The sequence below is a fragment of the Lethenteron reissneri genome, chromosome 52 (assembly GCF_015708825.2).
Source record: "Lethenteron reissneri isolate LAM-NWPU_2019-01 chromosome 52, ASM1570882v1, whole genome shotgun sequence".
Lineage (NCBI taxonomy): Eukaryota > Metazoa > Chordata > Hyperoartia > Petromyzontiformes > Petromyzontidae > Lethenteron > Lethenteron reissneri.
Genome location: NC_083830.1, coordinates 6,017,163 through 6,032,580, shown reverse-complemented (window position 1 = coordinate 6,032,580; position 15,418 = coordinate 6,017,163). Strand labels below are relative to the sequence as shown.

The window sequence follows — 15,418 nt, the reverse complement described above, 5'->3', positions numbered from 1 at the left end:
CCGCTCACCCTCACCGCTCACCGCTCACCCTCACCGCTCAAGAACGGGGGGCCCGCCGCTCTCTCCCGCCCTCCCCCCCCCATCCCCTAATGGAGACGAGTGCCCCCCCCCCGCTGCCCCCCCCCGCTGCCCCCCCCCCCCACAGTGAAGGCCCTGGACTGTGTCACCACCGTGGGCCAACTGTGTCCGTACAGGAAACCAGCGACGCATTGCCCCAGGTGAGTGTGAGTCCAGGTGAGTGTGAGTCCAGGTGAGTGTGAGGTGAGTGTGAGTCCAGGTGAGTGTGAGGTGAGTGTGAGTCCAGGTGAGTGTGAGGTGAGTGTGAGTCCCGGTGAGCGTGAGGTGTGAGGTGAGTGTGAGGTGAGTCCAGGTGAGTGTGAGGTGAGTGTGAGTCCAGGTGAGTGTGAGGTGAGTGTGAGTCCAGGTGAGTGTGAGGTGAGTGTGAGTCCAGGTGAGTGTGAGGTGAGTGTGAGTCCAGGTGAGCGTGAGGTGTGAGGTGAGTGTGAGGTGAGTCCAGGTGAGTGTGAGCCCAGGTGAGTGTGAGTCCAGGTGAACGTGAGGTGTGAGGTGAGTGTGAGGTGAGTCCAGGTGAGTGTGAGTCCAGGTGAGTGTGAGGTGAGTGTGAGTCCAGGTGAGTGTGAGTCCAGGTGAGTGTGAGTCCAGGTGAACGTGAGGTGTGAGGTGAGTGTGAGGTGAGTCCAGGTGAGTGTGAGTCCAGGTGAGTGTGAGGTGAGTGTGAGTCCAGGTGAGCGTGAGGTGAGTGTGAGTCCAGGTGAGCGTGAGGTGAGTGTGAGTCCAGGTGAGTGTGAGGTGAGTGTGAGTCCAGGTGAGTGTGAGGTGAGTGTGAGTCCAGGTGAGCGTGAGGTGAGTGTGAGTCCAGGTGAGCGTGAGGTGAGTGTGAGTCCAGGTGAGTGTGAGGTGAGTGTGAGTCCAGGTGAGTGTGAGGTGAGTGTGAGTCCAGGTGAGCGTGAGGTGAGTGTGAGTCCAGGTGAACGTGAGGTGTGAGGTGAGTGTGAGGTGAGTCCAGGTAGTGTGAGTCCAGGTGAGCATGAGGTGAGTGTGAGTCCAGGTGAGCGTGAGGTGAGTGTGAGTCCAGGTGAGTGTGAGTCCAGGTGAGCGTGAGTGTGAGGTGAGTGTGAGTCCAGGTGAGTGTGAGGTGGGTGTGAGGTGGGTGTGAGTCCAGGTGAGTGTGAGTGTGAGGTCAGTGTGAGGTGAGTGTGAGGTGAGTCCAGGTGAGTGTGAGTCCAGGTGAGTGTGAGGTGAGTGAGTCCAGGTGAGTGTGAGTCCAGGTGAGTGTGAGGTGAGTGTGAGTCCAGGTGAGCATGAGGTGAGTGTGAGTCCAGGTGAGTGTGAGTCCAGGTGAGTGTGAGGTGAGTGTGAGGTGAGTGTGAGGTGAGCGTGAGTCCAGGTGAGTGAGTACTGGGTCTGGGTGAGTGTGAGTCCACCAGGTAAGTTTGGTTTAGGTGATTGTTGTTCAGGTGCGGATTTGGGAGTCGTCGGGGTTTTGGGATGAGTAGCGAGGTTTGGAGTGAGCATGGTGAGGAGTCCTGGCTCCCTCACCCCACCTCACCCCACCTCACCCCACCTCACCCCACCTCACCACACCTCACCCCACCCCACCTCACTCCACCTCACCCCTGTGTCTGTCCCCCCCCCCCATACCCCCCCCCGCCCCCCAGGGTTCACTGCCCCGCTCACTGCATGCAGCACAACCCTCATCAAGCGCGCGTCATTGGCTCAACGATCTACTCTGACGTGAGTGACGCAAAGACAAAGATCCCCCGTGTAGCCTCGCCAGGCTGTTGGGGCAAGTGCTGTTAGTGAGTAGCACCTATGAAGGCCGGCACTCCACACGGGGGGATGGGTCGCCAGCACCACGCCCGGCCGCTTTTGTCTCCCCAGTGGCCTAATTTACTACACACCGCACCAGGTACTCATTTTAGGCTGAGTCGACCTAGGGGTTAGCGTGCTGCGCTAAGAACCCAGCAACCCGAGTTCGATTGCTAACACCAATGACGGTTATTTGAATCGGTGAGTGTCGTAGCGAGCGTGTTGGCGAGTACGATAGTGAGTGTGTTGGTATTGTAGTGGGTTAAATTCAAGCGCACACTGGAACTTGGGAGGCAACACTATTTATTAGATAACATAACAATGAACGCTTAACACAACGACTTAAGGTGATAGCCACCTTCACTAACTTAGCTCACACGCGAGGATACTACTTCACTGGGCCAGGACAGCCCAACACGCTGCCTGGTCCACTAGCGGAGAGCGGAGAGCTTCATCCCAGAGTTGACCCAGAAGAACAGCCCAGAACAGGCCCCGCTCTCCGTCCACACACCGCTGATAACCACTCCGGCGTGGCCACGTCCCCCTTCCCGATCCTTCCGGAAGGCCCGAACCCCCAACCACGTGACCCCCCTGGGACCCCTGGCCCCCCCTTTATCCGGTCACGTGTCCTGTTGGTTCACGCAGAGTGTCACGGCCCGACACGACCCCCGTGACACCTACCTATAGCCCCCCAATCGGGCCAATACAGTAGTGTCGTTCTACTACACTACACATATGGTAGTGAGTGTGTTGGTGAGTATGGTAGTGAGTGTGTTGGTGAGTATGGTAGTGAGTGTGTTGGTGAGTATGGTAGTGAGTGTGTTGGTGAGTATGGTAGTCAGCGTGTTGGTGAGTATGGTAGTGAGTGTGATGATGAGTATGGTAGTGAGTGTGTTGGTGAGTATGGTAGTGAGTGTGATGGTGAGTATGGTAGTGAGTGTGATGGTGAGTATGGTAGTGAGTGTGATGGTGAGTATGGTAGTCAGCGTGTTGGTGAGTATGGTAGTGAGTGTGTTGGTGAGTATGGTAGTGAGTGTGTTGGTGAGTATGGTAGTGAGTGTGATGGTGAGTATGGTAGTGAGTGTGATGATGAGTATGGTAGTGAATGTGATGATGAGTATGGTAGTGAATGTGATGGTGAGTATGGTAGTCAGCGTGTTGGTGAGTATGGTAGTGAGTGTGATGATGAGTATGGTAGTCAGCGTGTTGGTGAGTATGGTAGTGAGTGTGATGATGAGTATGGTAGTGAGTGTGTTGGTGAGTATGGTAGTGAGTGTGTTGATGAGTATGGTATGAGTGTGATGATGAGTATGGTAGTGAATGTGATGGTGAGTATGGTAGTCAGCGTGTTGGTGAGTATGGTAGTGAGTGTGATGATGAGTATGGTAGTCAGCGTGTTGGTGAGTATGGTAGTGAGTGTGATGATGAGTATGGTAGTGAGTGTGATGAGTATGGTAGTGAGTGTGCTGGTGAGTATGGTAGTGAGGGTGATGATGAGTATGGTAGTGGTGTGATGATGAATATGGTAGTGAGTGTGATGATGAGTATGGTAGTCAGCGTGTTGGGTGAGTATGGTAGTGAGTGTGATGATGAGTATGGTAGTCAGCGTGTTGGTGAGTATGGTAGTGAGTGTGATGATGAGTAGGTAGTGAGTGTGTTGATGAGTATGGTGTGAGTGTTGTGGTGAGTATGGTAGTGAGGTGATGGTGAGTATGGTAGTGAGTGTGATGGGGAGTATGGTAGTGATGTGTGTTGATGAGTATGTTAGTGAGCGTGCTGGTTAGTATGGTAGTAGTGTGCTGTGAGTAGTGGTAGTGAGGTGATGATGAGTATGGTAGTGAGTGTGATGATGAGTATGGTAGTGAGTGTGATGATGAGTATGCTAGTGAGCGTGTTGATGAGTATGGTAGTGAGTGTGATGATGAATATGGTAGTGAGTGTGATGGTGAGTATGGTAGTGAGTGTGATGATGAGTATGCTAGTGAGTGTGTTGATGAGTATGGTAGTGAGTGTGATGATGAGTATGGTAGTGAGTGTGATGGTGAGTATGGTAGTGAGTGTGTTGATGAGTATGGTAGTCAGCGTGTTGGTGAGTATGGTAGTGAGTGTGATGATGAGTATGGTAGTGAGTGTGATGATGAGTATGGTAGTGAGTGTGCTGGTGAGTATGGTAGTGAGTGTGTTGATGAGTATGGTAGTGAGTGTGTTGGTGAGTATGGTAGTGAGTGTGATGGTGAGTATGGTAGTGAGTGTGATGGTGAGTATGGTAGTGAGTGTGTTGATGAGTATGGTAGTGAGCGTGCTGGTTAGTATGGTAGTTAGTGTGATGATGAGTATGGTAGTGAGTGTGATGATGAGTATGGTAGTGAGTGTGATGATGAGTATGGTAGTGAGTGTGATGATGAGTATGCTAGTGAGCGTGTTGATGAGTATGGTAGTGAGTGTGATGATGAGTATGGTAGTGAGTGTGATGGTGAGTATGGTAGTGAGTGTGATGATGAGTATGCTAGTGAGTGTGTTGATGAGTATGGTAGTGAGTGTGATGATGAGTATGGTAGTGAGTGTGATGGTGAGTATGGTAGTGAGCGTGTTGATGAGTATGGTAGTGAGTGTGATGATGAGTATGGTAGTGAGTGTGATGGTGAGTATGGTAGTGAGTGTGATGATGAGTATGCTAGTGAGTGTGTTGATGAGTATGGTAGTGAGTGTGATGATGAGTATGGTAGTGAGTGTGATGATGAGTATGCTAGTGAGCGTGTTGATGAGTATGGTAGTGAGTGTGATGATGAGTATGGTAGTGAGTGTGATGGTGAGTATGGTAGTGAGTGTGATGGTGAGTATGGTAGTGAGTGTGTTGATGAGTATGGTAGTGAGCGTGCTGGTTAATATGGTAGTTAGTGTGATGATGAGTATGGTAGTGAGTGTGATGATGAGTATGGTAGTGAGTGTGATGATGAGTATGGTAGTGAGTGTGATGATGAGTATGCTAGTGAGCGTGTTGATGAGTATGGTAGTGAGTGTGATGATGAGTATGGTAGTGAGTGTGATGATGAGTATGCTAGTGAGTGTGTTGATGAGTATGGTAGTGAGTGTGATGATGAGTATGGTAGTGAGTGTGATGGTGAGTATGGTAGTGAGCGTGTTGATGAGTATGGTAGTGAGTGTGATGATGAGTATGGTAGTGAGTGTGATGGTGAGTATGGTAGTGAGTGTGATGATGAGTATGGTAGTGAGTGTGATGATGAGTATGGTAGTGAGTGTGATGGTGAGTATGGTAGTGAGTGTGATGATGAGTATGGTAGTGAGTGTGATGATGAGTATGCTAGTGAGTGTGTTGATGAGTATGGTAGTGAGTGTGATGATGAGTATGGTAGTGAGTGTGATGATGAGTATGGTAGTTAGTGTGATGATGAGTATGGTAGTGAGTGTGATGATGAGTATGGTAGTGAGTGTGATGATGAGTATGGTAGTGAGTGTGATGATGAGTATGCTAGTGAGCGTGTTGATGAGTATGGTAGTGAGTGTGATGATGAGTATGGTAGTGAGTGTGATGATGAGTATGGTAGTGAGTGTGATGGTGAGTATGGTAGTGAGTGTGATGATGAGTATGCTAGTGAGTGTGATGGTGAGTATGGTAGTGAGTGTGATGATGAGTATGGTAGTGAGCGTGTTGATGAGTATGGTAGTGAGTGTGATGATGAGTATGGTAGTGAGTGTGTTGATGAGTATGGTAGTGAGTGTGTTGGTGAGTACGGTAGTGAGTGTGATGGTGAGTATGGTAGTGAGTGTGCTGGTGAGTATGGTAGTGAGTGTGTTGATGAGTATGGTGTTGAGCGTGCTGGTTAGTATGGTAGTGAGTGTGATGATGAGTATGGTAGTGAGTGTGATGGTGAGTATGGTAGTGAGTGTGATGATGAGTATGGTAGTGAGTGTGATGATGAGTATGGTAGTGAGTGTGTTGGTGAGTATGGTAGTGAGTGTGTTGGTGAGTATGGTAGTGAGTGTGATGGTGAGTATGGTAGTGAGTGTGATGATGAGTATGGTAGTGAGTGTGTTGATGAGTATGGTAGTGAGTGTGTTGGTGAGTATGGTAGTGAGTGTGATGGTGAGTATGGTAGTGAGTGTGATGATGAGTATGGTAGTGAGTGTGTTGATGAGTATGGTAGTGAGTGTGATGATGAGTATGGTAGTGAGTGTGATGATGAGTATGGTAGTGAGTGTGATGATGAGTATGGTAGTGAGTGTGTTGATGAGTATGGTAGTGAGTGTGTTGGTGAGTATGGTAGTGAGCGTGATGGTGAGTATGGTAGTGAGTGTGTTGATGAGTATGGTAGTGAGCGTGATGATGAGTATGGTAGTGAGTGTGATGATGAGTATGGTAGTGAGTGTGTTGATGAGTATGGTAGTGAGTGTGATGATGAGTATGGTAGTGAGTGTGATGGTGAGTATGGTAGTGAGTGTGTTGATGAGTATGGTAGTGAGTGTGTTGGTGAGTATGGTAGTGAGCGTGATGGTGAGTATGGTAGTGAGTGTGATGATGAGTATGGTAGTGAGTGTGCTGGTGAGTATGGTAGTGAGTGTGATGATGAGTATGCTAGTGAGCGTGTTGATGAGTATGGTAGTGAGTCCGTGAGCGAGGCGGCAGTCAGCGGAGTGAGCGACCTACCTGGGAGCCTTCGACGCTCCGCGTGGCCTCCAAAAGTGCTCGTGACCTGCGTCACAAGCGCCCTCGTGACGGCGCCGCTGCCGCTTTGGTGGCGAACGGGCGACTGCCGTCGTCGTCATCGATGTTGAAGCGAGTGAGCCGGCGATTTCTGTCGGCGTGCATCCCCCCGGTCAGCTGTCGAGCGCGTGCCGCGTGGCGGTGCATGCCGGCGTGGTGCAGAACGCGCGCGGCGGCTACGTGGACCTGATGCCCGTCGACAAGAAGTCTGAGTATCTCGCCTCCTTCCAGAACGGCATCTTCTCCGAGAGGTGCGGCCACCTGCGTGCGTCTGTGCGTGTGTCTGTGCGTGTGTGTGTCTGTGCGTGTATGTGTGTCTGTGCGTGTGTGTGTGTCTGTGCGTGTGTGTGCGTGTGTGTCTGTGCGTGCGTGTCTGTGCGTGCGTGTGTCTGTGCGTGTGTCTGTCTGTGTGTGTGTCTGTGCGTGTGTGTGTCTGTGCGTGTATGTGTGTCTGTGCGTGTGTGTGTGTCTGTGCGTGTGTGCGCGTGTGCGTGTCTGTGCGTGCGTGTGTCTGTGCGTGTGTCTGTCTGTGTGTGTGTCTGTGCGTGTGTGGTGCAGTGCGTGTGTGTCTGTACGTGCGTGTGTCTGTGCGTGCGTGTGTCTGTGCGTGTGGTGTGTGTGCGTGTATGTGTCTGTGCGTGTGTGTCTGTGCGTGTGTGTGTGTCTGTGCGTGTGGTCTGTGCGTGTGTCTGTGCGTGTGTGGTGCAGTGCGTGTGTGTCTGTACGTGCGTGTGTCTGTGCGTGTGTGTGTCTGTGCGTGTGTGCGCGTGTGCGTGTGTGTCTGTGCGTGCGTGTCTGTGCGTGCGTGTGTCTGTGCGTGTGTCTGTCTGTGTGTGTGTCTGTGCGTGTGTGTGTCTGTGCGTGTATGTGTGTCTGTGCGTGTGTGTGTGTCTGTGCGTGTGTGCGCGTGTGCGTGTCTGTGCGTGCGTGTGTCTGTGCGTGTGTCTGTCTGTGTGTGTGTCTGTGCGTGTGTGGTGCAGTGCGTGTGTGTCTGTACGTGCGTGTGTCTGTGCGTGCGTGTGTCTGTGCGTGTGTGTGTGTGCGTGTATGTGTCTGTGCGTGTGTGTCTGTGCGTGTGTGTGTGTCTGTGCGTGTGTGTCTGTGCGTGTGTGTCTGTGCGTGTGTGTGTGTCTGTGTCTGTGTGTGTGTGTGTCTGTGTCTGTGTGTGTCTGTGAATGTGTGTCTGTCTGTGCGTGTGTGTGTCTGTGCGTGCGTGTCTGTGCGTGTGTGAGTGTATGTGCGTGTCTCTGCATGCGTGTGTGTATGTGCGTGTGTCTCTGCGTGTGTGCATGCGTGTGTCTGTGCGTGCGTGTGTCTGTGCGTGCGTGTGGTGCATCTCCGTCAGTCGAACCATGGCACCTGCTGGGTCTGTCTCGTGGCCTCCTGCCAGCGGGCGTTCGACACCTCACGTGGCCTTAACGTGCACGTAGCCTGGCACAAGCGCCGTGGTGACGTCAGCGCCACTTAGTTGTTGTCGTTGATGCGAGGGGAGCGGTGGCTTCACGGTTAGCGCTGCGCCACGAACCCGGCGCCCCGAGTTCGATTCCCCGCTCACGGCCACCAACACTGGCGACGATTATCCGAACCGGTCCTGGGCCTCCCCGAGGTCGACTCGGCCTCAAATGAGTTACCTGGTGCGGTGTGTAAAACATCGCAAGCGGGAAGACAAAGGCGGCCGGGCGTTGTGCTGGCAACCTGCCCCCTCGTGTGCCGTGCCGGCCTTAATAGGTGCTCGCTAACAGCGCTCACCCCAACGTTTATGGCGATGCGGGGGGGGGGGGGTCTTTGCGGTGTGAGTGTAACAACAAGCGGCGACGCACTACCGCTAGGCCATGTTACGTGATTGTGATGATGTCGTTGAGTTTGGTTGAGTGTGTGGTTGACTGTGGTTGAGTGTGGTTGACTGTGGTTGAGTGTGGTTGACCGTGGTTGAGTGTGGTTGACTGTGGTTGACTGTAGTTGACCGTGGTTGACCGTGGTTGAGTGTGGTTGAGTGTGGTTGACTGTGGTTGACCCGTTCGTTCTCTCCACAGTTTGCAGAACCCCCCGGGAGGGAAGGCGTTCCGAGTGTTTGCCGTCATCTGACCCCGTGACCCCGTGACCTGTGACTCTCTACGTACAACGATGAAATGCAACGAGCAGCGATCGGCCTCGTGGGGATTACGCGGCCACGACACCACATTGACACCACACTCACCACACTCACCACACTCACACCACACTGACACCACACTCACCACACTCACCACACTCACCACACTCACACCACATTGACACCACACTCACCACACTCACCACACTCACCACATTGACACCACACTCACCACACTCACACCACACTCACCACATTGACACCACACTCACAACATTGACACCGCACTCACCACACTCACCACACTCACCACACTCACACCACACTCACCACATTTACACCACACTCACAACATTGACACCAAACTCACCACACTCACCACACTCACCACACTCCCACACCACACTCACCACATTGACACCACACTCACCACACTCACCACACTCACCACATTGACACCGCACTCACCACACTGACACCACACTCACCACATTGACACCACACTCACCGCACTCACCACACTCACCACATTGACACCGCACTCACCACACTCACCACACTCACCACATTGACACCACACTCACCGCACTCACCACACTCACCACATTGACACCACACTCACCACACTCACCACATTGACACCACACTCACCACACTCACCACACTCACCACATTGACACCACACTCACCGCACTCACCACACTCACCACATTGACACCACACTCACCACACTCACCACACTCACCACACTCACCACATTGACACCACACTCACCACACTCACCACACTCACCACACTCACCACATTGACACCGCACTCACCACACTGACACCACACTCACCACACTCACCACACTCACCACATTGACACCACACTCACCACACTCACCACACTCACCACACTCCCACACCACACACACCACACTCACACCACACTGACGCCACACTCACCACATTGACACCACACTCACCACATTGACATCACACTGACACCACACTCACCACACTCACCACACTCACCACACTCACCACACTCACACCACTCACCACACTCACACCACACTCACCACACTCACACCACACTGACACCACACTCACCACACTCACCACACTCACACCACACTCACCACACTCACACCACACTGACACCACACTCACCACACTCACCACACTCACACCACACTCACCACACTCACACCACATTGACACCACACTCACCACACTCACCACACTCACCACATTGACACCACACTCACCACACTCACACCACACTCACCACATTGACACCACACTCACAACATTGACACCGCACTCACCACACTCACCACACTCACACCACACTCACCACATTGACACCACACTCACAACATTGACACCAAACTCACCACACTCACCACACTCACCACACTCCCACACCACACTCACCACATTGACACCACACTCACCACACTCACCACACTCACCACACTCCCACACCACACTCACCACATTGACACCACACTCACCACACTCACCACATTGACACTACACTCACCACATTGACACCACACTCACCACACTCACCACACTCACCACATTGACACTACACTCACCACATTGACACCGCACTCACCACATTGACACCGCACTCACCACATTGACACCACACTCACCACACTCACCACATTGACACCACACTCAACACACTCACCACACTCACCACATTGACACCGCACTCACCACACTCACACCATTGACACCACACTCACCACACTCACCACACTCACTACACTCACACCACACTCCCCACATTGACACCGCACTCACCACACTCACCACATTGACACCACACTCACCACACTCACCACACTCACCACACTCACACCACACTCACCGCACTGACACCACACTGACACCACACTCACCACACTCACCACACTCACCACACTCACACCACTCACCACACTCACCACACTCACCACACTCACACCACTCACCACACTCACCACACTCACACCACACTCACCACACTCACACCACACTGACACCACACTCACCACACTCACCACACTCACACCACACTGACACCACACTCACCACACTCACCACACTCACCACACTCACACCACATTGACACCACACTCACCACACTCACCACACTCACCACATTGACACCACACTCACCACACTCACACCACACTCACCACATTGACACCACACTCACAACATTGACACCGCACTCACCACACTCACCACACTCACCACACTCACACCACACTCACCACATTGACACCACACTCACCACACTCACCACACTCACCACATTGACACTAGACTCACCACATTGACACCACACTCACCACACTCACCACACTCACCACACTCCCACACCACACTCACCACATTGACACCACACTCACCACACTCACCACATTGACACTACACTCACCACATTGACACCACACTCACCACACTCACCACACTCACCACATTGACACTACACTCACCACATTGACACCGCACTCACCACATTGACACCGCACTCACCACATTGACACCACACTCACCACACTCACCACACTCACCACATTGACACCACACTCAACACACTCACCACACTCACCACATTGACACCGCACTCACCACACTCACACCATTGACACCACACTCACCACACTCACCACACTCACCACACTCACACCACACTCCCCACATTGACACCGCACTCACCACACTCACCACATTGACACCACACTCACCACACTCACCACACTCACTACACTCACACCACACTCACCACACTCACCACACTCACCACATTGACACCACACTCACCACACTCACCACACTCACCACATTGACACTACACTCACCACATGACACCGCACTCACCACATTGACACCGCACTCACCACATTGACACCACACTCACCACACTCACCACATTGACACCACACTCAACACACTCACCACACTCACCACATTGACACCGCACTCACCACACTCACACCATTGACACCACACTCACCACACTCACCACACTCACTACACTCACACCACACTCCCCACATTGACACCGCACTCACCACACTCACCACATTGACACCACACTCACCACACTCACCACACTCACCACACTCACCACATTGACACTAGACTCACCACATTGACACCACACTCACCACACTCACCACACTCACCACACTCACACCACACTCACCGCACTGACACCACACTGACACCACACTCACCACACTCACCACACTCACCACACTCACACCACTCACCACACTCACCACACTCACCACACTCACACCACTCACCACACTCACCACACTCACACCACACTCACCACACTCACACCACACTGACACCACACTCACCACACTCACCACACTCACACCACACTGACACCACACTCACCACACTCACCACACTCACCACACTCACACCACATTGACACCACACTCACCACACTCACCACACTCACCACATTGACACCACACTCACCACACTCACACCACACTCACCACATTGACACCACACTCACAACATTGACACCGCACTCACCACACTCACCACACTCACCACACTCACACCACACTCACCACATTGACACCACACTCACCACACTCACCACACTCACCACATTGACACTAGACTCACCACATTGACACCACACTCACCACACTCACCACACTCACCACACTCCCACACCACACTCACCACATTGACACCACACTCACCACACTCACCACATTGACACTACACTCACCACATTGACACCACACTCACCACACTCACCACACTCACCACATTGACACTACACTCACCACATTGACACCGCACTCACCACATTGACACCGCACTCACCACATTGACACCACACTCACCACACTCACCACACTCACCACATTGACACCACACTCAACACACTCACCACACTCACCACATTGACACCGCACTCACCACACTCACACCATTGACACCACACTCACCACACTCACCACACTCACCACACTCACACCACACTCCCCACATTGACACCGCACTCACCACACTCACCACATTGACACCACACTCACCACACTCACCACACTCACCACATTGACACTAGACTCACCACATTGACACCACACTCACCACACTCACCACACTCACCACACTCACCACACTCACCACACTCACACCACACTCACCGCACTGACACCACACTGACACCACACTCACCACACTCACCACACTCACCGCACTGACACCGCACTCACCACACTCACCACACTCACCACACTCACATCACACTGACACCGCACTCACCGCACCACACTCACACCACACTCTCACCACACTTACACCACACTGACACCGCACTCACCGCACCACACTCACACCACACTTACACCACACTCACCACACTCACCGCACTGACACCGCACTGACACCGCACTCACACCGCACTCACCACACTCACCACACTCACACCACACTGACACCGCACTCACCGCACCGCACTCACACCGCAGCACACGCACCTTGTGTGAGGGTTTCGAGGGCACAGAGGGCGGGCGGGAGGGTTAAGGTCTGGATTTGGGGGTTGAGGTGAGTCTCAGGGTAAAGTGGATAGAGGTGAGGCTATGGGTGAGGGGGTAGGAGTGAGGCTATGGGTGAGGGGGTAGTGGTGAGGCTATGGGTGAGGGGGTAGAGGTGAGGCTATGGGTGAGGGGGTAGTGGTGAGGCTATGGGTGAGGGGGTAGTGGTGAGGCTATGGGTGAGGGGGTAGTGGTGAGGCTATGGGTGAGGGGATAAGGGTGAGGCTATGGGTGAGGGGATAGGGGTGAGGCTATGGGTGAGGGGGTAGGAGTGAGGCTATGGGTGAGGGGGTAGTGGTGAGGCTATGGGTGAGGGGATAAGGGTGAGGCTATGGGTGAGGGGATAGGGGTGAGGTTATGGGTGAGGGGGTAGTGGTGAGGCTATGGGTGGGGGGTAGTGGTGAGGCTATGGGTGAGGGGGTAGAGGTGAGGCTATGGGTGAGGGGGTAGTGGTGAGGCTATGGGTGAGGGGGTAGAGGTGAGGCTATGGGTGAGGGGGTAGTGGTGAGGCTATGGGTGAGGGGGTAGTGGTGAGGCTATGGGTGAGGGGATAAGGGTTAGGTGTAGGGGTGAGGTGTAGGGGTTAGGTATAGGGGTTAAGTGTAGGGGTTAAGTGTAGGGTTTAGGTGTAGGGGTTAGGTGTAGGGGTTAGGTGTAGGGGTTAAGTGTAGGGTTTAGGTGTAGGGGTTAGGTGTTGGAGTCGCGGTGTGTGAGGGCATTGGGGGTGGGGTAGGGCTGAACTGCTTGTGTGTGTCTGTGTGATCGTGCCAAGACCGTGCCTTTAATTAAACACGCACACTCCAATGCGTCGGTGCTTCCGCGGATTTCTTCTCCACTACGTCTCGTGCCTCCGCGTATTTCCATGGCTCTGGGTGCGTTGTGGGGGGGGGGGTCCTGGTGTAGATGAGAAACTGGGTCCATGCATGTGTAAAGTAGTAACTCGGCAGGAGACGACTTCACGGGTAGCACACTCTTTATTTCACCAACTTGTAGTTACACGGATGACTAACACCCTACTCCGTTGCACGGGTGACTAACACCCACTTAGCTACACGGGTGACGGACACCCACTCAGCTACACGGGTGACCAACACCCACTCAGCTACTCGGGTGACCAACACCCACTCAGCTACTCGGGTGACCAACACCCCCTCAGCTACACGGGTGACCAACACCCACTCAGCTACTCGGGTGACCAACACCCACTCAGCTACTCGGGTGATCAACACCCACTCAGCTGTACTGACACGTGCTCTTACGCCCCGTAGCCTTCCGGGACACACCCAGCCGGGGTGCCCGTCTCGGCTCTGGGTACCACCGTCCCGACCCACACGGGCGTCGGACTACGGTTTCCTCAGTCTCGGCTCCGAGCCACACAGGGCCCCGGTCCCCACACAGGGCCCCGGTCCCCACAAGGACGGCGGGACTAGGGGTCTCGGGCCACTACCTCCTCCACCCCGTCTTCGGTCTTCAACTGGTTAACACTGACCACGAGTGCTCTCGCGCGTCTCCCTTTATACCCCTCCTGCGGACGTCGCTGAGAGCACCCACTTATCTGACCAATCACTGCGCACTCGCTACGATCCTCTTTTCCCAGCTTGTGTGAGCGCGCCTTACCACCGGCGCGCGCGTCCATGCCACGCCCACATCGCGTGCCCAACCCCGCGCCCCGTGATCCATCACTGCCGGCGCACGTGAATACCACCACTACATCACCCCCTACCACATAGCTCGCAGCCGACCCGGCTGCCAATAAAACATACAACACCCCTTCACCCCCATGTGTGCCCCGTAACATAACACAAACCCTAACAACACAACATGAACACCGCAATCCGCAAAACCCAGCAACCCCCACACCCACAACAAGAACAACATGCACAATCCGGCGAGTGGCAACGATACTGTGTATGCGGAAAAAATAACAATAAAAAAAATGTCTTTAATCATTTTCTCTTCTTTTCTCTCCGACTCATGCAGCGTCCCAATGTGTCCGAGCGTCCCTTGAACGGGACATTACCCCGGCAGAGGGGGAAGCCGGCAACGAGGTCGGGCTTTAACAAAAAAAGAAATTTATTTATTTTTTCATGAAAAGTGTTGCGTCCTTGCCCGAGTCCGCCTTGCCGGACCGTCGTACGGCACAGGACGCAGTTGGCCATCCGGCGGCGCCAGCAGTTCAGGAAGGCATGGGCCAGGCATCGGGGCT

General features: G+C 53.5%; 1 protein-coding gene across 4 annotated transcripts in view; it reads left to right on the top strand.

The window, feature by feature from the left end:
- Positions 1-13,255, top strand: part of LOC133355797 (cysteine-rich secretory protein LCCL domain-containing 1-like) — a 36,249-nt gene extending 22,994 nt beyond the window's left edge. For all 4 annotated transcript variants that reach the window (XM_061573166.1, XM_061573165.1, XM_061573167.1 and 1 more), the window contains 4 exons: positions 146-218; positions 1,680-1,755; positions 6,671-6,804; positions 8,587-13,255. In XM_061573166.1, coding sequence (XP_061429150.1) covers positions 146-218; positions 1,680-1,755; positions 6,671-6,804; positions 8,587-8,638 — 335 coding nt within the window. In that variant the 3' untranslated portion in view covers positions 8,639-13,255. The remainder of the gene's footprint in view (positions 1-145; positions 219-1,679; positions 1,756-6,670; positions 6,805-8,586) is intronic.
- Positions 13,256-15,418: the final 2,163 nt, after the last annotated feature.